The 27,313-nt window shown below is 39.6% G+C and overlaps 1 protein-coding gene across 3 annotated transcripts in view; it reads left to right on the top strand.

Annotated features, from left to right (window-relative positions):
* CAPN6 (calpain 6) overlaps positions 1-11,923 on the top strand; it is a 44,024-nt gene extending 32,101 nt beyond the window's left edge. For all 3 annotated transcript variants that reach the window (XM_024551658.3, XM_053917639.2, XM_045188518.3), the window contains 11 exons: positions 1,260-1,391; positions 3,387-3,595; positions 4,100-4,292; positions 4,856-5,049; positions 5,307-5,384; positions 5,491-5,677; positions 7,320-7,442; positions 8,271-8,473; positions 9,054-9,175; positions 9,538-9,674; positions 10,268-11,923. In XM_024551658.3, the coding sequence (XP_024407426.2) occupies positions 1,260-1,391; positions 3,387-3,595; positions 4,100-4,292; positions 4,856-5,049; positions 5,307-5,384; positions 5,491-5,677; positions 7,320-7,442; positions 8,271-8,473; positions 9,054-9,175; positions 9,538-9,674; positions 10,268-10,450 (1,761 nt within the window). In that variant the 3' untranslated portion in view covers positions 10,451-11,923. The remainder of the gene's footprint in view (positions 1-1,259; positions 1,392-3,386; positions 3,596-4,099; positions 4,293-4,855; positions 5,050-5,306; positions 5,385-5,490; positions 5,678-7,319; positions 7,443-8,270; positions 8,474-9,053; positions 9,176-9,537; positions 9,675-10,267) is intronic.
* Positions 11,924-27,313: the final 15,390 nt, after the last annotated feature.

Here is a 27,313-nt window from a genome sequence, read left to right as displayed (position 1 = left end):
AACAACAGCCAGAGGGGAGTGGGGAGGGGATAGTGGGAAGAGGGGTCTATAGGATCTACTATAAAGGTCACAAGGACAAAATCAACGGGGAAGGTAGCAGTGGGTGAGGGAGTTGAGACTGGCTACGGTGGGGTGGAGGGATGGGGAGAAAATGCAGACAATTGTAACTGAATAAAAATAAATTAATTAAAAAAACTTAATTGGTATTTCCTGCCTTTTTACTGTGCAAGTGCTGATATTCTGAATCACACAATCATGTATTCAATTGTATTGTGTCATGTATGCAGCTATACCTTTGGTCATGCTTGTATCTCTACCCATGATGTCTTCATATCCCTCCCTAACTGCCTAACTTTAGTGGCTCCTAAGGCTTCAACTTGAACATTGTCAGTGCTATTCAATCTACTCACCAGGGAAACTTTGGGGGTCCATCCTCTAGGTACTGGTTATTCTTTGAAAATATCTGCACAGTGTCTTCATCATGTTTTGTTGTAATTGTGTTATTTGGGTCTTATTTTCCTACTTGCAGTTGGAATGACCCTCGTAATGATATGTTGGGGAAGACACACATGTACACTCCAAACAAATGCTGCCCCTACTCTATCCAGCTTCCCTCAGAACCTCAGTTGTGGGAAAGGAGTGTCTGTTGAAATGTTCCTGTGAGTGGTGTATTACCACCTGCTACCAGTGCTGCTGCCATCTATATTTATCCAAAAATGTGGAAAAATCTAGTTGCCATGGAGACCACTGTTGCTTTTGCTTTATGTTAGGAAAGATTTTCATGGAAAAAGTTTCCTAAATAATTTTCCTAGAGAGGGAGAAGCATTTATGTTTACTTCCACCAGGTCTTGTCTCAAATTTAGTCACCTTTCTAAGCACAAGTGCTTCAGAAAATCTCATTCTGACAAATAGGATCAGAATATAACGTGCTAATCCATAATTCTCTTCTTTGAAAATTCACTGCTTTGCTGAAAACTCTTCCAAACCCCAGTGATAGCTATGTCTGAGAGCCCTGACCAGCACATCTCATCCTGTTTCACTGCATCCTTCTCTTCCATTTCTTCTGCCACTTCCCCACATTATCCTTTTCCTGTGGAGATGACCTACTGATTTGTGGTTTTCCTCATAGCCCCCAAACTTCACTTTTATTTCACCTGTGGGTGTCTTTCGACTCCACCTCTTCTATCCTTCCTAGATGAGCTCACATCGACTCTTTGGAAACACTTCCCAGTCTCTTAAACCAGTTTTTGTATCCACAGGACATCTGTGATGATCCCCGTCTGATTGTAGGCAACATCAGCAACCACCAGTTGATCCAAGGGAGACTTGGGCACAAGCCAATGGTCTCTGCATTCTCCTGTTTGGCTGTTCAGGAGTCTCACTGGACAAAGGTATTGCATCTCCTATGGGACCTCACTCAGTTTCAAACTTCTTGTCTTCTTCAATAATTTCAGAAAAAGTCAGATCATAACCTTCTAGATTGTCTACTTCATGAAGTCAGTATTGACTAGGAACATTTCCTCCATTTTATTATGAGATTTTTCACAAATACAGAAAGTTGAAAGAATTTTCAGTAAACACTCATATATTCAATCAGAGCATACCATTTATATTTTACTTTATATGCTTTATCACATATATTGATTGATCTTTTTTCACTTACAGTGCATTGGCCCAATAGCTCTGCCTAATTGTATTCTCTGTACCTACTGGGATATAAAGCTAGTAGGGGCCAGGAATAACTAAAATGTGGCAAAGATGAAAATAGATCTTTGAAGAAGTTCTAATAAATTATTAAGAGCACTTTTTTTTTGGCCTTTAGAGTTCAGGGCAATAAAGTTTTGATTTGGGGCAAAGTTAGAGCATTTTCTTCTGAAAAATAATTTTAGTAGATTAAGAGGTAATTGTGCTAGAAGCCATCAGAGAGATGCAAATTAAAACCACAATGAGGTACCATCTCAGACCGGTTAGAGTGGCCAACATAAACAAATCAACAAACAAATGTTGGAGAGGATGCGGAGAAAGGGGGACCCTAGTACACTGTTGGTGGGAATGCAGACTGGTGAGGCTACTGTGGAAAACAGTATGGAATTTCCTCAGAAAACTAAAACTGGAACTGCCCTTTGACCCAGCAATTCCACTGCTAGGATTATAATCTAAGAACCCTGAAACACCAATCCAAAAGAACCTATGCACCCCAATGTTCATAGCAGCACAATTTACAATAGCCAAGTACTGGAAGCAACGTAAGTGCCCATCAGCAAATGAGTGGATCCAAAAACTATGGTATATTTACACAGTGGAATTCTGTGCAGCAGAGAGAAAGAAGGAGCTTATACCCTTTGCAGCAGCATGGATGGAACTGGAGAGCATTATGCTAAGTGAAATAAGCCAGGCGGTGAGGGACAAATACCATATGATCTCACCTTTAACTGGAACATAATCAACAGAAGAAAAAAGGAAACAAAATACAACCAGAGACATTGAAGTTAAGAACAATCTAACAATAGTCAGGGGGGAGTGGAGAGGGGACAGTGAGGAGAGGGAATTACAGGAACTACTATAAAGGACACATGGACAAAATCAAGGGGGATGGTGGAGGTGGGGGAGGGAGGTGGGTTCTTCTGGGGTGGGGTGGAGGGATGGGGAGAAAAGTCATAGAACTGTAATTGAATAACAATAAAAATTAAAAAAAAATACTAAACAGTACCTGGAGATAGCTCAGATTCAGTGGCCAGCATTTATTGTAATAAATAAATAATATATCATTCTAAGGTAGAAACCTATAAAAAATATTTTAGGGCATTGAATAAAATAAATTACTCAGTAATAAGGTTCTTAAATTGTCCTAATGCAAGTAGGAAAAATAAAGATAATTGATATTAAAAAAGGGGTATTTGTATAATAATGTAGATTTTACTCAAGTTGTGAATAAAATCTATAGTCTACAGAATGTACCTGAAATCTCTAGGATGGACTTTTAGAAACTGAAGCCACAAGAGGTCTTGCATTTTGACTGAATTTAATTTTCAAAATGCCTTGGTTATGTGTTTAAACATACAACCATGAGTATGTTTATATACACAGTTTCTTATGATTGATTTTGTAGATTATCTGTGGGAAATAATTTAACCCGTAACTGGCTACCCCCAGTCACTCTCTATATATTCAGCACAGACATGGTAATACTGTCCCCAGTAAAACAACTAGGAAAGCAATAATTGTGGAAAAAAATGCCCTACCTAGGCCTTCCCAATCTAGATCCAAATCAGATGTATTTAGTGGGCTTCCTGTTGCCACATGGATTTGCTGGAAGTCAACTGTAATATCAATATTTGAATATAGTCCAGTGAATAATAGTTGAGTGAATATTCTTATATTTCCAGACAATTCCCAACCATAAGGAACAGGACTGGGATCCTCGAAAACTAGATAAATATGCTGGGATATTTCGCTTCCGTTTCTGGCATTTTGGAGAATGGACTGAGGTGGTGATTGATGACTTGCTGCCCACCATCAATGGAGATCTGGTTTTCTCTTTCTCCACCTCCATGAATGAGTTTTGGAATGCTCTATTGGAAAAAGCTTATGCAAAGTAAGGAGTGGGGGTTGACTAACACATGAGGAAAGGAAAGGCCACATATTTTCATGGGAGTTCATTCTTTCCCTTAGTTTAAATTGAGTAAGATCCAAGTCAGATACAAGACATTGCTTTGGGCCTCAGAATGTCCCTAAGAAATCCTAGCTTATAGAGAAATCAGCTGTTCTGGTTTCTGTTAACCCTCACCTGTTCCTAGGTGTCCCTTTCTGCTGCTAATCTGCAAATGACATGGTACTATGACCTCCAGTTTTCTTCTTTTCCCTGTAGAACGTACTATATTTTCCTGTAGAAAGAAGTTTCTGCATGGACTGTCCTTGACAGACATAGCCTAAACCTAGGAATGTCTGACTATAATCTCAAAATAACTCTCATGTCATACCTAGAGAAAAACCAGATGATAAAGTCTAGCTGGAAGGAGACTGTTCTAATTCTTGGGACAACATGTCCCTAACCTGGAAAAATACTTTTTCAAAGATAACCTTGTATATTTGTTACCAGGCTGCTTGGCTGTTATGAAGCCCTTGATGGTTTGACCACCACTGATATCATAGTGGACTTCACTGGCACACTGGCTGAAACTGTTGACCTACAGAAGGGAAGATACACAGAGCTTGTTGAGGAGAAGTACAAGTTGTTCAGAGAACTGTACAAAACATTTACCAAAGGAGGTCTGATCTGTTGCTCCATTGAGGTTTGTATTCACCAAAAACAACCACTCTTTTCCCATTTTTGCCAGAGGAGACTACAATATTTAGTAGGGAATACTATCTTTACTCTAGAGATTCATGAAAAGCCATTGTGGGACTCAGAATGCTAACAATTGATCTTTGGCACAGACTGAGGAGCTTTAACTATTTATCCTTTTGTCCCAGTCATCCTGCTGAGAACCAACCCAGCATGTGAGTTTATGTAAATAGCCTCTGCTAAATCATCCCTTCTGTGTCTGTTCCTGGATGTTGAGGTTATAGCTTTTTTGCTCAAGGAGTAAACCAGCTGCACTGAATTTTAATACTGTTCATATGAATGTAGTACTGTGTTTAGTTTGAACCTGGATTGTTTAAGTGAATTATTATATTAAACTCTTTGTTTCCACTCCTTTACTTGCTTTGTGTCAATTTAGGTGTGGATTAAATTTCTATCTGCATAGGAAGAACTAGCATCAACCATACTGAAGTAAACAAATCAAGGAAGAAGACAAGCCAGGCTTTGGGTGTCCAAATTCTTGTGCTCTTACATATCTTTCTTTGCTCTCAGTCTCCCAATCAGGAAGAACAAGAAGTTGAAACTGATTGGGGTCTACTGAAGGGCCATACCTACACCATGACTGATATTCGGAAGATCTGTCTTGGAGAGAGACTTGTGGAAGTTTTCAGTACTGAGAGACTATATATGATTCGCCTGAGGAATCCCTTGGGAAGACAGGAATGGAGTGGTCCCTGGAGTGAAATGTGAGTGGCATTCCATTTGACCACTACATCTCCAAAGCTTTATAGATCTTCCAAACCCATTCCTCCAAACTGCTAGTGGGCTGTCAATATTCAGTGGCATCTGTGGGCTCTTCTTAAACATGAGATCTTTGACCCAGCCAGAGGTGAGGTGAAGCAGGCCCAATCTTCATGCATTCTGTGTCTTTGGCATATTACTTACTGTAGCAAGTCAATGGCAAACATAAGGGCTTATCCCTTTTTTGTTCATTTCCCTTAAGTTCTGAAGAGTGGCAGCAACTGACTGCAGCAGATCGCAAGAATCTGGAACTTGTTATGTCTGATGATGGAGAGTTTTGGTGAGGAGAAGTCTTCTCTGCTAAGGGGATTGTAGCTTCTACATGGAACTAAAGGGGCAAGTGTTAAGAACCATCTTCATTTCTTTCCTGTACTCATTCCATTCAGGATGAGCCTGGAGGACTTCTGTCGCAACTTTCATGAACTGAATGTCTGCCGCAAGGTGAACAACCCCATTTTTGGCCACAAGGAGCTAGAATCAGTGGTTGGATGCTGGACTGTGGATAATGATCCCCTGATGAACCGTTCAGGAGGCTGTTATAACAACCGTGATACCTTCCTCCAGAATCCTCAGGTTTGTATCAATTCTTTATGTTTGCCTTCAAGTTATCACAGCAATAGGAACCCAAGCTCACCTTAGAGTATTTCTTTGACATCAATTCTTCCATTTGCAGCTACTGTGTAATATTCATTAACCAAGATGTCTAGGGATTGGCTCACATGCTGGTAAAGCATGGCAGACTGTGTCTCTGTAGGGACGTACCTTAACAATATTATAAATCTGAGCCCTCTCCTCTGGCTACCTCTCTCCTGGCCATACTGCTGAGTATGGTTCTTTGACACGCCCCCCACCACCACTTCCTTCTGATGGCCCCACATTGGAGAGAAGGGATCTTCTCCCAGAAGCTTTCTCAATTTATTTTCATTTTTTCCTGCCCAACTGTTCTCTTTCTCATGCAGGTTATTATTGAACCCAATCATTATGGCTCCCTTTTCTAATAGAGAACCAGGTCATTTCCCTCAAGATTTGAATATTTACCCTGCCAATGACCTTATCTCATCTATCTCCCATTACAATGCTCTTCCAGGTGACACATTAGGGCTGAAGACTAGGAACAACTCAAAGAAAAAAAAAAATCCAAACAGCCAAAGTTTGAAACTATAATAACCTTAATGGTTTTATCCCCAAATGTACTGATGAGCTAATCCACAGGAAACAAGAATTTTGACTGTGTTGCAGCCTTACACGGGTGTGTATTTTCTTTGCATGGACCTCATTGACAGGCATTTTAAAGGATACAATGGCTAGTGGCCTAATTCACTTAACTCTTATTTTCTCCACCCCTTTTATTTTAATTGTTCTTAAAGAAAAGAAATCTCCTATTACTCTCTCCCTATTCCTCCATTTACAACACTGGAACAGTTTTAAGTATCAAGCACATATACCAAGATAAGGAAATGGCACTTAGGGCTTCCCTGTTAAGTGTTAAGATTGACCTTTGAGGGCCTTGAAAGCCAATGGTTCTGCATCTGTTATCCATTTCTTTCTTGCTACAGAGAGGGAGAGAAGAAGGGAGGGAGGAAGGGAGAATGGGAGGGAGAAAAAGAAAAAGAATTATAGAGAAAGAGTGAGAGAGAAATCTGATGTTTTCTTAGTTTTACTTCCCAGTGACACCATGATTCTCCAGTAGCACAAGCTTGCAACTTTACTAAAACAGTGGTATAGCAAACCATCAATTCTCAAGGAAGTTGATCTAGCCTTTTCATAAGCTACACATCTGGGCAGGCAATAGGAGGTTGGCCGAGGGTGATGCTATACTGTCAGATTAAGTTAAACAAGAATACTTTCTGTCTTTATATATTCTGTAATTTTTCTGTATACAGCTTTTAAAAGCAAGAGGACAATAATAAAAACAAAAACACCCAAGATTTTACCAAGAACTTATGAAAACAAAGCATCTTTTCGTTGGTATCAAAGGTCTAGGCATGAAGTTATCTCTCTCAATGCATACTGAATGCCATAGGGAAAATCAAGTATTATGATCTAAATTTATCAAGTAAATGAATTATCCAAGGCCTCATATTGTGGTCAATGGCAAAGCCCAGAAAATAACCCATTTCTACTTTCCAAAGTAGAGTTTTCTTCCCTGAAATCTGAGCTGGCTTATCTGAAATGGAAGTGCTAACTAAGTTCCTTATTGGCCTTTTTCCCTTAGTACATCTTCACTGTGCCTGAGGATGGGCACAAGGTCATCATGTCACTGCAACAAAAGGACCTGCGTACATACCGCCGCATGGGAAGACCCGACAATTACATAATTGGCTTTGAGCTCTTCAAGGTAAGAATGGGCATTTGGAGAGGAGAGAATGGTGGCAAATGGAATTTAAAAAATTAGGATGGTGCGGCCACTGTGGAAAACAGTATGGAATTTCCTCAGAAAACTAAAAATGGAACTGCCCTTTGACCCAGCAATTCCGCTGCTGGAATTATACCCTAAGAACCCTGAAACACCAATCCAAAAGAACCTGTGCACCCCAATGTTTATAGCAGCACAATTTACAATAGCCAAGTACTGGAAGCAACCTAAGTGCCCATCAGCAAATGAGTGGATCAAAAAATTATGGTACATTTACACAATAGAATTCTATGCAGCAGAGAGAAAGAAGGAGCTTATACCCTTTGCAATGGCATGGATGGAACTGGAGAGCATTATGCTAAGTGAAATAAGCCAGGTGGTGAGGGACAAATACCATATGATCTCACCTTTAACTGGAACATAATCAACAAAAGAAAAAAGCAAACAAAATATAACCAGAGACATTGAAGTTAGGAACAATCTAACAATAGCCAGAGGGGCGTGGGGAGGGGATAGTGGGGAGAGAGGTCTATAGGAGCTACTATAAAGGACACAAGGACAAAATCAAGGGGGAGGGTAGAGGTGGGGGAGGGAGGTGGGACTGGCTGGGGTGGGGTGGAGGGATAGGGAGAAAATGCAGACAATTGTAACTGAATAAAAAGAAATAAATAAATTTAAAAAATTAGGATGGTTTTGGGTTAGGAGAATTAAGAAGCATCCAGGGATAAAGAAAGCAGAGGGCCTAGTATCTTCCAACACAAAAACTATGACTTGAATGGAGTGGAGCATTTTATTTGATTTTATTTCCAGGTGGAGATGAACCGCAAATTCCGCCTCCACCACCTATACATCCAGGAGCGTGCTGGAACTTCCACCTATATTGACACTCGTACCGTGTTTCTGAGCAAGTACCTGAAGAAAGGCAACTATGTGCTTGTCCCAACCATGTTTCAGCATGGCCGCACCAGCGAATTTCTCCTGAGAATCTTCTCTGAAGTGCCTGTCCAGCTCAGGTTCAGTTTCCTTGGCCAGCCCTGCAAACTCTAATTCTGTGCTTTGCCTTCAATGCCCCCTTCCCTCTCCCTCTATGCAGTACTCAAAGGGACAACTTGTTCATAATTTCAGTTACATCAGATTTAACTGAAATTTTGGTGTTAGAAATATTTTTTAAAGTGGGGTTATGAGAAATTCCCCAGTGGCGGATCTGAGCTTGAAAGCTCTGACCTGCCTTTTAAGGGGAACAGGCCTATAGCCTAAGTTTTTTCCCACTAATATTTTATCTTCTGTTCTCTGGATGACTATTCTCTCCTCTTAGATAGCTGGCCTTCCTCATTGTTCCTCTATTATGTTCTGAGTGCTGGGTCACCAAAGCTACCTTTCACTCCAACCCTGCCTTCTTTGATCTTTATCTGCCAGTCCTTAAAGCAAGGGGAAAGGAAAACATAGTCATAAAATGTAAGCCATGTCTGAGGAGGAATGGGCTAGGTAACTTAGTGTTTCATGCTTTTTAGCGACAACGTCTGCTTTGGCAAGCCTATCTCCTCATCAAAGAGCCTTCATCATCAATAATATGTTTTCTTTTTGATGTTCCAGGGAACTGACTCTGGACATGCCCAAGATGTCCTGCTGGAATCTGGCTCGTGGCTACCCAAAGGTAGTTACCCAGATAACTGTTCACAGTGCTGAGGGCCTGGAGAAGAAGTTTGCCAATGAAAGTAAGAACTGCAAGGGTGTGTGGGAAAGCAAAATTTACTTTCATTTTTTGCATGTGTGATTAGTAAAGATGATACAAATGATTCTCTCCAGTGGTATTTTCAGTCTAGACAAGTCAGGAAGGCTCTCAACCATAGCAAAATTGAATGTAAACTTTTTTGGGCAAGGCCTACATAATATTCATTTTTACATTCCTTTATAAAATGTAGAAAAGAATAGGGAATCAGGAACAAAAGTCCTGGATCATTCTGGTACCCTGGTGTTATGGTCAAAGTCCCAGAATAGATTTAGTGAGATTGTTTCTTGACTATCTGAAAAGTGAACTTTAATCATTGTCTTAAAAAAAAATGTCACTTTGATTCAGCTATGAACCCCTATTTGGTCATCAAGTGTGGAAAGGAAGAAGTCCGTTCTCCTGTCCAGAAGAATACTGTTCATGCCATTTTTGACACACAGGCCATTTTCTACCGAAGGACCACTGGCATTCCTATTATAGTGCAGGTAAGAATGTGAATGGGGAACCCCAGAGTGGCTCATATTTAGTATCAAATAGTAGATTATTCCAAGTGCTTCACATATGTCTAGGATATAAAGCAAGGATGAACCTGTTTTTTTTGTTTATTTGTATCATACTCAAAGACACTTCCTACCAGGCACAGACATTAACTTACTTATTAATCCCCATCCTAAATGGATTCTTTTCCATTTATTTTATTGTGAGCAGAAGCCCTCATGCTCACAGGTATACATGTTTACACATGTACCGTAAACTCCCATGAGGGAAACATATGCCAGTTCAGATAACCCTGATTCTGATAAATCAAGATGAACCACTAGTTTGGTTGTCCTTCTCACTTAATGCTTCTGACCAGCTGTGTTTAGGTAACCATCTCATAAATCAAGGTTGATCTTGAGCTGGGCTTGCTGGGTTTTCATCACTGTTTGAGAAATCTTCCCTTAGCCTATCAGGAGATATCATCTTTTGTTTTATAAACAAACATTTTGAAGCTCAGCATTAGGTTCTAGGTGCCATTGGGAAAAGTCCAATGTCACAGACAGTTGCTCACCTTCACTCTTTCAACTTGTCTCTTCAGGTGTGGAACAGCCGAAAATTCTGTGATCAGTTCCTGGGGCAGGTTACTCTGGATGCTGACCCCAGTGACTGCCATGATCTAAAGTCTCTGTACCTGCGTAAGAAGGGTGGTCCAACTGCTAAAGTCAAGCAAGGCCAGATCAGCCTTAAGGTTATTTCCAGCAATGACCTTACTGGGATCTAAATCTGCAGCTCCAGAAAATCCTGACAGTTTTCCATCCTTTTATTTTCTGTCAGATGTCATATTTTATCTCAAATTCATAATCTTTTGAAAGAAAGAAATTAATAGTAATTAACTTTTCCTTTCCTCTAATAAGTTCCCCACACCTCCCGATCCAAGTAGCATCAGTAGCTACCTAAGCTATATACCTCCAGCAGCTGGACAGGGAGAGGTGACAGTCAACCGGAGATCATAAAGATGTTTGCCAAGAAAAGATCTCTGGAGCTTCCGCGGGTGAGATTCAAGCAGGACAACAACAGTCTGGATACCCTATAGATATCTTCACTGCTGTCAGGTATCCAATATATCTCTTCTATAAGAGCATGTTGAGGAAGGAGATGGGGTGATCTTGGCCAAGCTGGTCTAGCCTGAAATCCCAGCTCCTGACTGAATACTACAAATGACCCAGCAGCATTTTATTCAGCAACCAGTACCTGCTTATAAGTCCCCAGTCCTTACTACCACCACCTCCAACACCACCACCACTACCATCACCGCCATCATCATCACACCTCCGGAAAGTGTAGTCCTGCCATAACCTAAGTCATCCCCCACGGTAGGTTTTACCTTCATGTTGAGGAAGCTTTCTAGGTGCTTAATCAAGAGCTGGAGTTCATTGAGGCCAAGTAAATGGGAAGGGCCTGAGCTCCAGCTCAATGGAAGCCAGCTGTGTGCCACAAAGGGAAAAGTGGAAGAAGCTGCAATGGGAGACAAAGCCTCTGTCCCCCACCCATCCACACACACCTACACTCACACATACGCATGTGATTGTGCACCAACTACCAGGCAGTCAGTGGGCAAGAGGAAGAATGAATAATTGCCACATGCCCTGAAAGGATAAGAAAATCCATCCAGGCATAATACAGCCAGTTTTGGGCCCCTAACTGCAATGTGAAACCTCCTGCTGCTGCTAGGTTTACAAACAATCCCATTGTCTTGTGCCTCCTAATATTTTATCATTGGTACTGAAGACCCCACCTGAGATCTTGAGACTTTGACCCCAGCCCAGGCCCCTCAGGCCTTTTTCTCAGCTGAGAAGCTTCACTCCCTGGGGGTGTTTGCCCTCTTATTTTTTCAGTACTTCTAAAGAATTTTCTCTAGGGTCAGTTGTTCTGAAATGTTCTTCCCTCCATCTCATCTATCAACATTCTACACCTCCTTTAAGGCCCAGCATAAATGCCACCTCCGCCATGAAACCTTCCTGAACCCCACAAATCCCCACCTCCAAAAATATTTCAATGCTTCTGCAATGATTAAAAAAAAAGGATGATAGTTGTAGTACCTAGTCTAGTTCAGCGTGCATTCATTAAAAAAAATATTTTGTAGGGTAATTTTTATCTTGCTTGTTTCCCATCACGTTTTTCAGCCTGTGTTACTTCTGCAGTGCCTTTATCACACTGTCTTACATAATCCAAACCACAATAAAATTCACATTCAATACATTTACCAGTTTTGGCTTGATTTGATGGTGAAGGAGAGACGGCAAGAGTGGCCCCTTATTGTGACTTCTTTCAGAGGCCCTAGAAGTAACGGTGTTGATATTTTTTGCAACCTGACTCCAGGTACAAGTCTGATGAATTCAGAGGCATTGGCTGCATTCTCATGGTACACTCCTCCATCTGGGTTGGAAGGGGGATAGAATTGGGAGAATGGAGAGGGTCCCTCTTCTATTCCATTTTTAGGAATATTTGGATAATATTTGGAGTTACATGATTTTGAAACTCCTCTGGGACTATATTCAAAATCAAAGCTACCATGGCCAATTTTTCAAAGGCACACCTTCCAACAGGAATAATATACCAACTCCTCCCTTTCAGCGTCTCTCCTAGAGCTGAGTGAATGTGAACACTTCACTTACTTGCTTCCACATTCCACTCAGTTTGCCCATCTTAGAGGAGGCTATGGAAGAAGCTCTTCTCCTTCTTCTTGGACCCTGCTTTCTGACAGAAAAGAATGTCCAGGCAGGGGAGAGGTCTCTAAGATCAGCAGAACAGTCCTCAAGAACAGCCCTGATTCCCTGTCCCTGCACCAATACCCTAGAACACACTAGAAATGACATCTAAATACAGATATTTAGATGTGGTAGAGCTTTGTCAGAAATACAGGATTCAATACAGATACTGTAATAGTTCTACGTGGTCACCAGATGGCACTATGATATTTCAATTTAGTTCAAAGAAGCTACCACTTTTTAAAAATAATATATATTTTTTATTGACTATGCTATTACAGTTGTCCTAAATTTTCCCCCTTTGCCCCTTTCTTCCCAGTACCCCCCATTTCCTCTGGCAAATCCCCCTCACTTCCTGTCCATGGGTCATGGAAAAACGTTCTTTGGCTACTCCATTTCCTCTACTATTCTTAACCTCCCCCTGCCTATTTTGTACCTACCAATTATGCTTCTTAATCCCTGTACCTTTTCCCCCCATTCTTGTCCTTCTCACTGCCCGCTGATAACCCTCCAAGTGACCTGCAGATCTATGATTCTGTTCTGGTTCTGATTGTTTGCTTAGTTTGTTTTTTAGATTCAATTGTTGATAGTTGTGAATATTGCCATTTTAATGTTCATAGTTTTGATCTTCTTCTTTTTCTTAAATAAGTCCCTGTAACATTTTGTATAAAATGACCTGGTGATGATGAACTTCTTTAGCTTTACCTGGTCTGTGAAGCACTTTATCTGCCCTTTCATTCTGTATGATAGCTTTGCTGGATAGAGTAATCTAGGTTGTAAGTCCTTGCTTTTCATCACTTTGAAGACTTCTTGCCAGTCCCTTCTAGCCTGCAAAGTTTCTTTTGAGAAATCAGCTGACATTCTTAGGGGAACTCCTTTGTAGATAACTCTCTTTTCTTTTGCTTTTTATTCTCTCTCTATCTTTAACCTTTGGCATTTTAATTATGATGTGTCTTGGTGTGGTCCTCTTTGTGTCCATCTTATTTGGGACTCCCTGTGTTTTCTTGTATGTCTATTTCATTGATTTGATTCTTGGCTTTATTCCCTCCACTGTTGATTCCCTGTAAATTTTTCATTATTTCACTTAGTGTAAACTTTATTTCTTCATGGATCTTTTTTATGCTCTTGAAGTACCCAATGAGCTCCTTCAGCATCCTGATAACCAGTGTTGTGAACTCTGCATCTGATAGATTGCTTATCTCCATTTCATTTAGTTATTTTTCTGGGGTTTTGTTCTCTTCTTTCATTTGGGCCATATTTCTTTCTCCTCTCAATTTGGCAGTGTCCCTGTGTTTGCTTCTATGTGTTATATAGAGCTGCTTTGATTCCTTGTCTTAGTAGAGTGGACTATTATAGAAAAGTGCACCTGTAAGTTGGATGGGGGGGGAGTCTTAGGTAATTGGCAAGGTAGGGCAACCGTGTGAACCAGGTTGACAGAGTCTCAGTCATGATGTTTCCACTCTGTGGCTCTGTGTGGGGCTGAGAATAGAGTCTATGACCACTGCTTGACCTCCGGGGCTTTGCCCAGGTGGAAGCTGTCCCCCAGCACTTGCCCTGATGCCAGACACTTCAGTTTCTACCCGTGTGCCACGGATCACCCCCCCCCAGCTTCTGTCCTGCGTGCTAGAACCCAGAGGGAGTGATTTTGCATAAGTGTTAAGTCCTAAGGCTATTGTGCACCCTTTAGGAGGAGACGCCTAAGACTGCTATAGTTTCTTCCTCTGTCCCAATCCCCACTGGTTTTGGCAGCCAGAAATTATGGGGACTTATCTTTCTGGTGCTGGAAGCCTGGGCTGGGTGGTCTGGTGTGAGGCTGGGATCCCTCACTCTTGAGATATCCTTCCCAATTTTTACCCACCACATATGGGTGTGGGACCATCAGTTCCAAGTCTCTGCATCTCCACTCCTCTTACCCATCTGAATCAATGCGACTTCTTTAATTCCTTGGTTGTTGGACTTCCATTCAGCTCAACTTTATGACCATTCTGGGTGGTAGTTATTTTGTACTTGTAATTTTTGCTGTGGTTGTGCAAGTAGGAATGCTGTGTTTACCTATGCTTCCATCTTGATTGGAAGTCCTTCCCATTGTCCACCCTTTTTTAAGATAAAATATTTTCCCCAAGTAAAAGGTAGAAAAGAAAAGGAACACTTTTTGTTTGTCTACTATGTGTCAGATTATATGCTCAATGCTTTATATATGTGATCTCTATTAATGCCCATAACAATCATATTAAATGCTATCATTATCCCTTTTTTTCAAGGACAAGGAAATTAAGGAACAGAGATGCTAAATAAGGATGTTCAGTCACTAATCACATCCTGATTATTAGTCAAATAATCATGTCTGTTTGACTTCTAAACCTTAACCTTTTCCATGAAAATATGCTGTCTCCAGAAAGTGATAACATTTTCCCTACATCTGTGTTACTAGCTGTGTATCTACAATACTATAACAAGAACTGTGAAGACATACCAAATGTTTCCATCAGAATCTTTACCAATCTAACTTATATATATAAGCATATACTTATGCACATACTTATGCACACATGCATATAATATGTCAGTAGACTTGGTCTCCCCCAAAAGAAGCCAATGCACTAATACAGCCATCCCTGAGCATTTTGGCACCACGGATCAGTTTTGTGGAAGCAATTTTTCCACAGATTGGGGTGGGGATGGCTTTATAGCTTTCCACTAGTGCAGCTTAATTGCCACTTGCCACTCACTGATAGAGTTTTGATATGAGTCTCCAAGCAGTTGGTTTATTGCAGTTTCTGTGCAGTCAAAACTCTCTGCTAATGATAATCTGTGTTTGTAGCCACTCCCCAGTGCTAGCATCACTGCTTCAGCTTCACATCAGGTCATCAGGCATTAGATATCATAAGGAACATGCAACCTAGACCCCTTGCGCACGCAGTTCACAGTAGGGTTTGTACTCCTATGAGAATCTAATGCTTCTGCTGATCTGACAGGAGGCAGAGCTCAGGTGGTAATGTGAGCGATGGGGAGAACTTGTAAATACAGATGAAGCTTCCATCCTCTCCCACCACTCACCTCCTGCTGCGCAGCCCAGTTCCTGCTCTAATACATACCTTATGTATTTGATAACAGCAATATGAATGAATCTCAAATAATTACACTAAGTGAAAGAAAGCAGAAAAAAAGATTCATTCTGCCTGCTTCTATTTACATAAATATTTACATATTTTAAAATGTAAAGTACTCTATGGTGACATAAAGCTCATCATTGGTAATCTGAGGAGGTAGGGAGAGAGGAAGGAATACAAAGTGACCTGGAGAAACTTTTGGGAGAAGTGATTATGCTCATTATTTTGAGCTTACTCTATATTTTTATTGTTGTGTTGACTGCACAACTATAAACATTTTTCTAAACTCAACTGATTTTTACTGGAAATAATTTTTAAAGAAATGAAGCTTCATAACCATATCACTCTCCTCAATAAATCTTTTAAAGTTCTCATAGTGTTATATTTAAATCCAACACTGTCATAAGTTTTACTTTTAATGATAACACATGTTTTAAAGAACTTAAGAGGAGGAAAATAGTTTTTTATATTTACTATTTCTGTTTATCTATATTTATTTCTGAAGTTTCACTATTCTCTCTGATATCATTTATATTCAACCTCAAGAACTTCCTTTAGATGTTAATGAGTGTTTTTATTTTACCTTTATTCCTGAAGTATATTTTCACTGGATATAAAACTCTGGTTTGACAGTTCCAACCTTTCAGCAATTTGAAGACGTTGTCTCTCTGACTTCTGCCCTGCATGGTTTCTGATGAGAAAACCACAGTATTTCAAATTATTGTTATCATATATTTTATGTGTCATTTATGTCTAGCTGTTTTCAAGATTTTTCTTATCTTGTGTGTTTAGCAGTTTTATTATCTGTCAAGAGCGATTTTCTTTATGTTTTTAAAGTTTGGAGTTTACTGAGTTCTTGAGTCTGCAAATTTATGTTTTTGATCAAATTTTGGAATGTTAACAGCAATTATTTGTTCAAAAATTACTTTCTGCACCAATACATTTTTCTGCTTCCTTTGGGCCTTTAATAACATAAATGTTTGACCTTTTGATATTGTCTCAGAGATCTTAAAGATTCTGTTTAATTATCTTAAATTTTTTAGTGAGTATAATTTTTATAATTAGAGACACCAAATGAGTTGATAGAAATAAGCACAGAGAACTATTAGACACTAAGGATGCACACATGATTTCAAGGGTCAGGGAAAACTTTCTGCAGGAGGTAATATCTAAGCCAGACTCTGATTGCTGAGTATAATTAACCAAATGAAAAAGAAGGAACCAACAGTTACAGACAGTGAGAATGATGTGTGCAATCACCCAGACTTGCAAGAGAGCATGGAATGCTTGGCAAAAAAGTTTATTTTGAAACATATGGTGCCAGTGTGGGAATGGTAAAAGATGACATTGGAGAAGCAAATGGAATGGATTATGAGAGGTCTTACATTTCAGGAAAAAGATTTCTTTACTTAATCCTGAGGACAATTAGGAATCACAAAGTTTTTTTGTTTTTTGTTTTAAATGTGAATGTAGTTGCTTTTTCTTCTTTTTGCTTTTCTGTATTTTTTCATGTTTCTATAATGGACATGTATCACTTTTTATTATAACAGCTTTAATAAATTTTAATTTGCATACTATTACTTTCACCAATTTAAAGTGTACAATTCAATGATTTTTAGTATACTTACAATTGAGCAACCATTACCACAAGCAATTGTAAAACAATTTAATCACTTCTAAAATGAAACCCTGTACCCTTTAGCAGTCACATACCACTTTCTCCCAACTGTCTTCTCCTTTACCCTAGGAAACCACAAATATACATTTTGTCTCTATGGATGTGCCTATTCTGAACATTTCCTATAAATGAAATCATAAAAAATGTGACGTATTGTGTCTGGCATCTTTTATTTAGCACAATGATTTCAAGGTTCATCCATACAGTACAATGAATTGGTACTTAATTTATTTGTATTGCCAGATAATATTCCATTCTATTGATGACTCACATTTTATTTATTCACTCACCAGTTAGTGGAAACTTGGGTTATGTATCCTTTTTGACTATTATGAGTTATGCTGTAGTAAATATTTGTGTCCAAGTTTTGTGAACTAATGTTTTCAATTCTCTTGGGTATATAACAAGAAGTAGAATTGCTGGATGACATGATAAAATCATGTTTAGCTGTGTAAGTAAGTGACAGATTGTTTCCCAAAACCAGTTGTAGAATTTTATATTCCAACCACCAGTGTATAGGGTTCTATTTTTTTAAATTTTAAAGGATTTTTTATTTTTTACTTTTTTAATTTTAATTTTTTAATTGTTGCTGAATTACAGTTGTCTGGATTGTCTCCCCACCCCTCCACCCCACCACAGACAAACCCACCTCCCTCCCCCGCGTCTACCCTCCCCCTTGATTTTGTCCTTGTGTCCTTTATAGTAGCTCCTATAGACCCCTGTCCCCACTATCCCCTCCCCACTCCCCTCTGGCTATTGTTAGATTGTTCCTAACTTCAATGTTTCTGGTAATATTTTGTTTGCTTTCTGCTTTTGTTGATTATGTTCCAGTTAAAGGTGAGATCATATGGTATTTATCCCTCACCGCCTGGCTTATTACACTTAGCATAATGATCTCCAGTTCCATTCATGCTGTCACAAAGGATTTAAGCTCCTTCTTTCTCTCTGCTGCATAGAATTCCATTGTGTAGATGTACCATTGGGTTTTTTAAAAAAATATATTTTTATTGAATTACAGTTATATGCCTTTTCTCCCCATCCCTCCACCCCACCCCAGAAGAACCCACCTTGCTCCCCCACCTCCACCCTCTCCCTTGATTGGTCCATTTGTCCTTTATAGTAGTTCCTCTAATCCCGCTCCTCACTGTCCCCTCCCTACTCCACCCTGGCTATTGTTAGATTGTTCTTAACTTCAATGTCTCTGGTTATATTTTGTTTGCTTTTTTCTTCTGCTGATTATGTTCCAGTTAAAGGTGAAATCATATGGTATTTGTCCCTCACCGCCTGGCTTATTTCACTTAACATAATGCTCTTCAGTTCCACCCATGCTGTTACAAAGGGTATAAGCTCCTTCTTTCTCTCTGCTGCATAGAATTCCATTGTGTACATATACCAAAGTATTTGATCCACTCACTTCCTGATGGGCACTTAGGGTGCTTCCAGCACTTGCCTATTGTAAATTGTGCTGCTATGAACATTGGGGTGCATATTTTCTTTTGGATTGGTGTTTCAGGGTTGTTAGGGTATAACCACAGCAGCGGAATTGCTGGGTCAAAGGGCAGTTCCAGTTTTAGTTTTCTGAGGAAATTCCATACTGTTTTCCACAGTGGCCTCACCAGTCTGCATTCCCACCAACAATGTACTAGGGTCCCCTTTTCTCCGCATCCTCTCCAACATTTGTTTGTTGATTTGTTGATGTTGGCCACTCTGACTGGTGTGAGATGGTACCTCATTGTGGTTTTAATTTGCATGTCTCTGATGGCTAGTGATGCTCAGCATCTTTTCACATATCTCTGGGCCCTCTGTAGGTCTCCCTTGGAGAAGTGTCTGTTCAAGTCCTTTGCCCATTTTCTAATTGCCTTCTTTGTCTTCCTGGAGTGGAGTCCTCGGAGCTGTTTATATATTTTTGAGATCAGACCCTTGTCTGAGGTCTCATTGGCAAATATGTTTTCCCATACTCTAGGTTCTCTTTTCATTTTAATACTATTTTCTTTAGCCATGCAGAAGCTTTTTAATTTGATGAGGTCCCATTTGTTTATTCTTTCCTTTATGTCCCTTGCTTTAGGGGACGTGTCTGTGAGGATATTGCTGCATGGAATGTCTGAGATCTTCCTGCCAATGTTTTCCTATAGGACTTTTATGGTGTTATGATTCATATTTAAATCTTTTATCCACCTTGAATTTATTTTTGTATATGGTGTAGGTTGGTGACCAAGTTTAATTTTATACATGCACCTTTGCAGATATCCCAACACCATTTGTTGAGGAAGCTATTTTTCCTCAATTTTATGCTCCTGGCTCCTTTGTCAATTATTAATTGACCGTAATAAGCCACATAAAAGAAAAAGCGTTGATTTTGGGTTGATTTCTGGGCTCTCTGTTCTCTTCCATTGGTCTATGTGCCTGTTTTTATGCCAGTACCAGGCTGTTTTGATTAGTGACCTTGTAATACAGTTTGATATCAGGTATTGTGATTCCCTTCTGCTTTGTTCTTCTTTCTCAAAATTGCTGCTGCTATTCAGGGTCGTTTATGATTCCATATAAATTTCTGAAATGTATGCTCTATATCTATGAAATATGTCATGGGTACTTCAATAGGGATTGCATTGAATCTACAAATCACTTTGGGTAGAATGGCCATTTTGATGATGTCAATTCTTCCAATCCATGAGAATGGTACATGCTTCCATTTGTTTGTGTTTTCCTTAATTTCTTTCTTCAGTGTTGTGTAGTCTTCTGAGTACAGATCTTTTACTTCCTTGATTCGGTTTAGTCCTAGGTACTTCATTTTGTTCTTGCTATATCAAATGAGATTTTTTCCCAGATTTCTCTTTCTGATGTTTCATTATTGGTGTACAAGAATGCCTTTGATTTCTGAGTTTTGACTTTGTATCCAGTTGTTTTGCCAATTTATTTATTAGGTCAAGTAGTTTTTTGGTGGAGTCTATAGGATTTTCCATGTACACTATCATGTCATCTGCAAACAGTGACAGTTTCATTTCCTCCTTTTCAATTTGGATGCCTTTTATTTCTTTTTCTTGTCTGATTGCTGTGGCTAAGACTTCCCATACTATGTTGAATAGGAGTGGTGAGAGAGGGCATCCTTGTGTTTTTCCCGATCTTAGTGGGAAAGCTCTAAATTTTTGTCCATTGAGTATGACGTTGGATGTAGGTTTCTCATATATGGCCTTTATTATTTTGAGGAACGCTCCCTCTATTCACACTTTGCTGAGTGTTTTTGTCATAAATGGGTGCTATACCTTATCAAACGTTTTTTCTGCATCTATTGATATGATCATGTGGTTTTTGTCTTTGCTTTCTTTTATGTGGTGTATTATATTCATTGATTTGTGAATGTTGTACCATCCTTGCGTCCCTGAGATGAATCCCACTTGGTCATGGTGTATGATCTTTTTAATGTATTGCTGGATGAGGTTTGCCAATATTTTGTTGAGGATTTTAGCATCAATGTTCATCAGCAATATTGGCTTGCATTTTTCTTTCTTTGTTATGTCTTTATCTGGTTTTGGGATTAGGATGATGTTTGCTTCATAAAACGAGTTTGGGAGTCTTCCATCTTCTTGAATTTTTTGAAATAATCTGTGGAGGATGGGGTTAGCTCTCCCTTAAATGCTCTGTAGAATTCTGCTGTGAAACCATCTGGTCCAGGGCTTTTGTGTATGGGAAGCTTTTTGATTACTCTTTCAATTTCATTAGGCGTTACTGGTCCGTGCACGCATTCTGCTTCTCCTTCATTGAGTTTTGGAAGGTTATATTTTTCTAGAAATTTGTTCATTTCATCTAGGTTTTCAAAGTTTTTGGCATATAGTTCTTCGTAGTAATTTCATACAATCCTTTGTAATTCTGTGGTATCGGTTGTAATCTCTCCTCTTTCATTTCATGAGCCTGCTTAAGGGCTTGTCAATTTTGTTTATCTTTTCAAAGAGCCAGCTCCTGGATGCATTGATCCTTACAATTGTGCTTTTAGTCTCTATGCCATTTAATTCTGCTCTGATCTTGGTTATTTCCTTCCTTCTACTTGCTCTGGGTTGTCTTTTTTATTGTTCCTTGAGTTATTGTAGGTGTATGGTTAGGTTGTTTATTTTAAATGTTTGTATTCTTTTTAGGTAGGCCTGTATCACTATGAACTTCCCTCTCAGGACTGCCTTTGCTGTGTCCCATAGGTTTTGGATTGTGTTGAGTTCATTTTCATTTTCTTCCAGAAACTTTTTGATTTCTTCCCTCATCTCATTCTTTACCCAGTCATTGTTTAATAGCATGCTATTCAATCCCCATGTTCTTGGGTGTTTTGGGGTTTGTTCCTTGAGGTTTGTTTCTAGTTTCAGTCCCTTGTGGTCAGAAAAATTGCTTGATATGATTTCAATTTTCTTGAATTTGTTGAGGCTTGTTTTGTGCCCTATGGTGTAGTCTATCTTTGAAAATGTTCCATGTGCCTTTGAGAGGAATGTGTGTTTTGCTTCTTTGGGATGAAAGGGTCTCTATATATCAGTTAAGGCCATTTCATCTTGGGCATTTTCCAATGCACAATATCTTTGTTGATATTTTGTTTGGAAGATCAGTCCATCTTTGACAGTGGGGTATTAAAATCCCCTACTACAATTGTGTTGCTGTTAATATCTTTCTTGAAGTCCCCCAAGATTTTCTTTATGTATTTGGGTACTCCTATGTTGGAAGCATATATATTTACAATGTTTTTGTCTTCTTGGTGGATTCTTCCTTTGAGTATTACTAAGTGACCTTCTGGGGTCTCTCCTGATGGCCCTTTTTTTGAAGTCTATTTTTTTGTGACATTAGTATTACTACCCTGGCTTTTTTTTTTTCCTGTCCATTTGCTTGGAATATTTGTTTCCAGCCCTTCTCTTTTAGTCTGTGTAGGTCATTTGCCCTGAGGTGGGTCTCTTGCAGGCAGCATATGTGTGGGTCATGCTTTCTTATCCACTCAGCTATTCTATGTCTTTTGATTGGAGCATTTAATCCATTTACATTTAAGGTTATTACTGGTAGGTACTTTTTCATTGCCCATTTTTGTACCTATGTACCCTTCTCTCTCTCTTTTTTCCTTCCTTTCCTTACAGCAGCCCCTTTAGCATCTCTTGCAGAGCTGGTTTGGTGGAGGGATATTCTTTTAGACTTCTTTTGTCTGGAAAACTCCTTATTTGCTCTTCTATCTTGATTGAGAGCCGTGCTGAGTAATGGAGTGTTGGTTGCAGGCCTCTGGTTCTCATTACTTGCAATATTTTTTGCCATTCTCTTCTGCCTTGGAGCGTTTCCATTGAGAAGTCAATTGCTAACCTTGTCAGTGGTCCCTTGTATGTTACTTCCTGTTTCTCCCTTCTTGCCTTTAAGATCTTCTCTTTGTCTTGGAATTTTGCCATTTTAATTAAGATGTGTCTTGCAGTGGGCCTCTTTATGTTCCTCTTGCTTGGGACTCTCTGTGATTCCTGGATTTGTGTGACTTTTTCTGTCATCAAATTAGGGAAATTTTCTATCAGTACTTTTTCAAACAGGTTTTCTATCCCTTGCTCTTCCTCTTCTCCTTCTGGTATTATATGGATATTATTACGTTTCATGTTGTCCTGCTTTTCCCTTAGTCCCTCTTCATTCTTTCTGAGCTTCTTTTCCTTTTCTTGCTCATTTTGGGTGTTTATTCTTACCTTGTCCTCCAGTTTGCTGATTCATCCCTCTGCTTCATCAAGCCTGCTTTTTATTCCTTGTACTGTGTTCATTTCAGAAATTGTATTCTTCATTTCCTCTTGGCCCTTGTTGATAGTTTCTACTTCCTTTCCATGTTGGTACAGTTTGCGGTGAGTTCATTGTAGTTTCCCTGTAGTTTTTGGTTATTCTCTGTGAGGTCATTAAGCTTCCTTATAACCAATTCTTTGAACTCAATATCTGATATTTGACTTGCCTCTTTTTCTTTTGGTATTGTTTCTGAGACTACCCCCTTTCCTTTCATTTGGGGATTGTTTCTTTGTCTTCCCATTGTTTTTGAGACTCTTCCTGTTAGCCTCTGCTTCTTAAGTTGATCTGTTCTGACTGTCTGGGTTTATGGTGTAAAGTTCTGTGGTAGAATACCTTTGAAATTCATTGGTACTGTCTCCTTGATCTGAGCTCACTGATCTTGGGCTGTGGTTTATGTTGGCTGTGTGTATGTCTTTGGTTTTTGGTTCTTGGTGGGTCCTTTCCACCACCTGGTTATCTGAGGGTCATTCTATCCCCCACCTCTTGTTTTCTGTTGTTCAGGTGTGGGCAGCTTGTGTTGGAGATGGTTCTTCCATGTGTACAAGGTTTTGAGGCTTCTGTCTTACTCTTGTTCAGTTGTTTGTTCTTAGTAATTTCTTCACTATTTAGTTGTATTTTCAGATAGGTCCTGGGTTGAGTCAGTGTGGCTTCCTTTCCCTCCTTCACCTTCTTTCTTTTTTATTTTTTAAATATATTATATTGGTCATGCTATTACAATTTTCCTAATTTTTCCCTTTATTTCCCCTCTGCCCTGTACCCCCCAACAGTCCGGCACTGCCCTCTTATTTCATGTTCATGGGTTGTACATATAAGTTCTTTGACTTCTCGCTTTCCTATACCATTCTTAACTTCTCTGCGCTATTTTTCAACTATCAGTTTAGCTTCTTATTCTGTGTACCTTCCCCCCACATTGTTCCCCTCCTCCTCCCCTCTGACAACTGTCCATGTGATGTCTATTTATCTGAATCTATTCCTGGTCTAGTTGTTTGCTTAGTTTTTGTTTTTATTTTTTTTAGGTTCAGTTGTTGATATTTGTGAGTTTGTTGTCATTTTACTGTTCATAGTTTTTGATCTGCTTCTGTTTCTTAGATAAGTCCTTTTTACATTTCATATAAGAAGGGCTTGGTGATGATGAACTCCTTCAACTTGACCTTATTTGGGAAGCATTTTATCTGCCCTTCCATTCTAAATGATAGCTTTGCTGGATAGAGTGATCTTGGATGTAGGTCCTTGCCTTTCATGACATCAAATATTTCTTTCCAGCCTCTTCTTGCCGTAAGGTTTCTTCTGAAAAATCAACTGATAGTCTTATGGACACTCCTTTGTAGGTAACTCTCTCCTTTCTTCTTCCTGCTCTTAAGATTCTCTCTTTATCTTTAATCTTGAGTAACTTAATGATGATGTGCCTTGGTGTGTTCCTCCTTGGGTCCAATTTCTTTGGGACTCTCTGGGCTTCCTGGACTTCTTGAAAGTCTATTTCCTTCACCAGATTGGGGAAGTTTTCCTTCATTAGTGTTTCAAATAATTTTTCAATTTCTTGCTCTTCCTCTTCTCCTTCTGGCACCTGTATGATTTGGATGTTGAAACATTGCATGTTGTCCCAGAGTTTCCTAAGCCTCTCCTCATTTTTTTTTAATTCTTGTTTTTTCATTCTGTTTCAGTTGGATGTTTATTTCTTCCTTTTTTTCCAAATCATTGATTTGAGTCCTGGTTTCCTTCCCTTCACTGTTGGTTCCCTGTATATTTTCCTTTATTTCACTTTGTGTAACCTTCATTTTTCCTATATTTTGCAACTGAGCTCAATCAGTTCTGCAAGTGTCCTGATTACCAGTGTTTTGAACTCTGCGTCAGATAGGTTGGCTACCTCCTTGTTGCTTAACTCTTTTTCTGGAGCTTTGATCTGTTCTTTCATTTGGGCCATATTTCTTTGTCTTGGTTCTCCTGTTGTGTTGTAGGGGATGGGACCTTAGGTATTCACCCTGGCAAGGTAACCCTCTTTGCTGCGTTGTGCCACTGTCTGTGGGGGAACGGTCAGAGACAGAACAATTGAGCTCGCTTGCTCTATTCTAACCCCACTTTCCAGCGAACTCTCTCATGTGAGGCTAGGAGTTTCTCCTGCCGTGGCAACCCCCACAGTAGTTTACAGCTAGCTTTCAGTCTTAAGTTTCCTGTTCAGCAAGCCCTGCCTTGGCCGCATAGGCCACTGCCTTGCTGCTTGTCCTCTCAGCCAGCCGCACCTTGCCCAGATGGTCCGCCACATTTCTGTCCATCCTCTTCACTGGGCCACCCATCTCTGCCCTTCCTACCTGTCTGGGTGAATGTTTCTTTAACTCCTTGATTGTTGGAGTTCCATGCAGTTTGGTTTTCTTGCACTTCTAGTTGTTTGTTTTTAGATTGGTTGTTACCTTTCTTTTGGTTGTGTGAGGAAGTGAAGCATTACCTACACCTCCATCTTGACCGGAACTCGCCTAAAAGTAAATCAAGGATTTTATTTATTTATTTTTAGAGAGAGAAGGGAAAGGAGGGAAGAAGAGTGGGAGAGAACAGTGATCAATTGCTTCTCTCATGCCCCAAGCTAGGAACCCTGACTGTAACCCAGGAATTTGCCCTAACTGGGAATTGAACCAGCAACCTTTCTGTTCACAAGCTGGCACTCAATCCACTGAGCCACAGGAGCTAGGGCTAAGGGTTCAAATTTCTATTCATCTTTCCTAATACTGGTTATTGTCTTTGGTCTTGACAGTATTTCCGTTTTACTGGTTGTGAATTGACACCTCACTGTGGATTAGATTTGCATTTCTCTGATGACTAAAAAATGTTAAGCAGCTTTTTATGTGATTATTGGCCATTTGTACATCTTCTTTATAAAAATATCTACTCAGATCTTTTGCTCATTTTTAAATTGGATTATTTGTCTTTTTATTATTGAGTTTTAGGTGTTCTTTATAGAGTCTGGCTCTAATGCATTTAAAAGATAAGTGATTTGCAAATATTGTCTCTCATTCTGTGGATCGTCTTTCCTTTCTTTTTTGTTTTTATTTATTTTTTAAAGTATATTTTATTGATTATGTTATTACAGTTGTCTCACATTTTCCCTCCTTGCCCCTCCTCTGCCCAGTACTCCCCTTCCTTCCAGCAATCCTCCATTAGTTCATGTCCATGGGTCATGAGTGTAAGTTCTTTGGATTCTCCATTTCCTATACTATTCTTAACATGCCCCTGTCTATTTTGTTCTTAACAATTATGCTTCTTTTTTTTTAAATTTTTTTTTATTGTTATTCAATTACAGTTGTATGCCTTTTCTCCCCATCCCTCCACCCCACCCCAGGTGAACCCACCTCCCTCCCCCCTCTCCACCCTCCCCCTTGGTTTTGTCCATGTGTCCTTTATAGTAGTTCCTGTAATCCCCTCTCCCCACTATCCCCTCCCCACTCCCCTCTGGCTGGCCACTCTGACTGGTGTGAGATGGTACCTCATTGTGGTTTTAATATGCATCTCTCTGATGGCTAGAGAGGCTGAGCATCTTTTCTTATGTCTCTGGGCCCTCTGTACGTCTCCTTGGAGAGGTGTCTGTTCAAGTCATTTCCCCGTTTTTTAATTGGGTTGTTTGTCTTCCTGGAGTGCAGTCGTGTGAGTTCTTTATATATTTTGGAGATCAAGCCCTTGTCTGAAGTATCATTGGCAAATATGTTTTTCCATACTGCTGGTTCTCTTTGAAATTTGGTGCTATTTTCTTTAGCCTTGCAGAAGCTTTTTATTTTGATGAGGTCCCATTTGTTTATTCTTTCCTTTATGTCCCTTGCTTTAGGGGACATGTCTGTGAGGGTGTTGCTGCGTGGACTGCCTTAGATTTTCCTGCCAATGTTTTCCTCGAGGACTTTTATGGTGTTACAACTTATATTTAAGTCTTTTATTCATCTTGAGTTTATTTTCGTGTATGGCGTAAGTTGGTGATCGAGTTTCATTTTTTCGCACGTAGCTGTCCAGATCTCCCAACACCATCTGTTGAAGAGGCTGTTTTTGCTCCATTTTATGCTCCTGCCTCCTTTGTCAAATATTAATTGACCCTAAAGACTTGAGTTTATATCTGGGCTCTCTGTTCTGTTCCATTGGTCTATGTGCCTGTTTTTATGCCAGTACCAGGCTGTTTTGATTACAGTGGCCTTGTAATACAGTTTGATATCAGGTATTGTGATCCCTCCTGCTTTGTTCTTCTTTCTCAAAATTGCTGCAGCTATTCGGGGTCGTTTATGGTTCCATATGAATTTCTGAAATGTTCGTTCTATATCTGTGAAATATGTCATGGGTACTCTAATAGGGATTGC

Source organism: Desmodus rotundus, chromosome X (genome assembly GCF_022682495.2).
Source record: "Desmodus rotundus isolate HL8 chromosome X, HLdesRot8A.1, whole genome shotgun sequence".
Taxonomy (NCBI): Eukaryota; Metazoa; Chordata; class Mammalia; order Chiroptera; family Phyllostomidae; genus Desmodus; species Desmodus rotundus.
The sequence above is the reverse complement of the archived record's forward strand: the minus strand, read 5'-3'. Positions and strand labels throughout refer to the sequence as shown.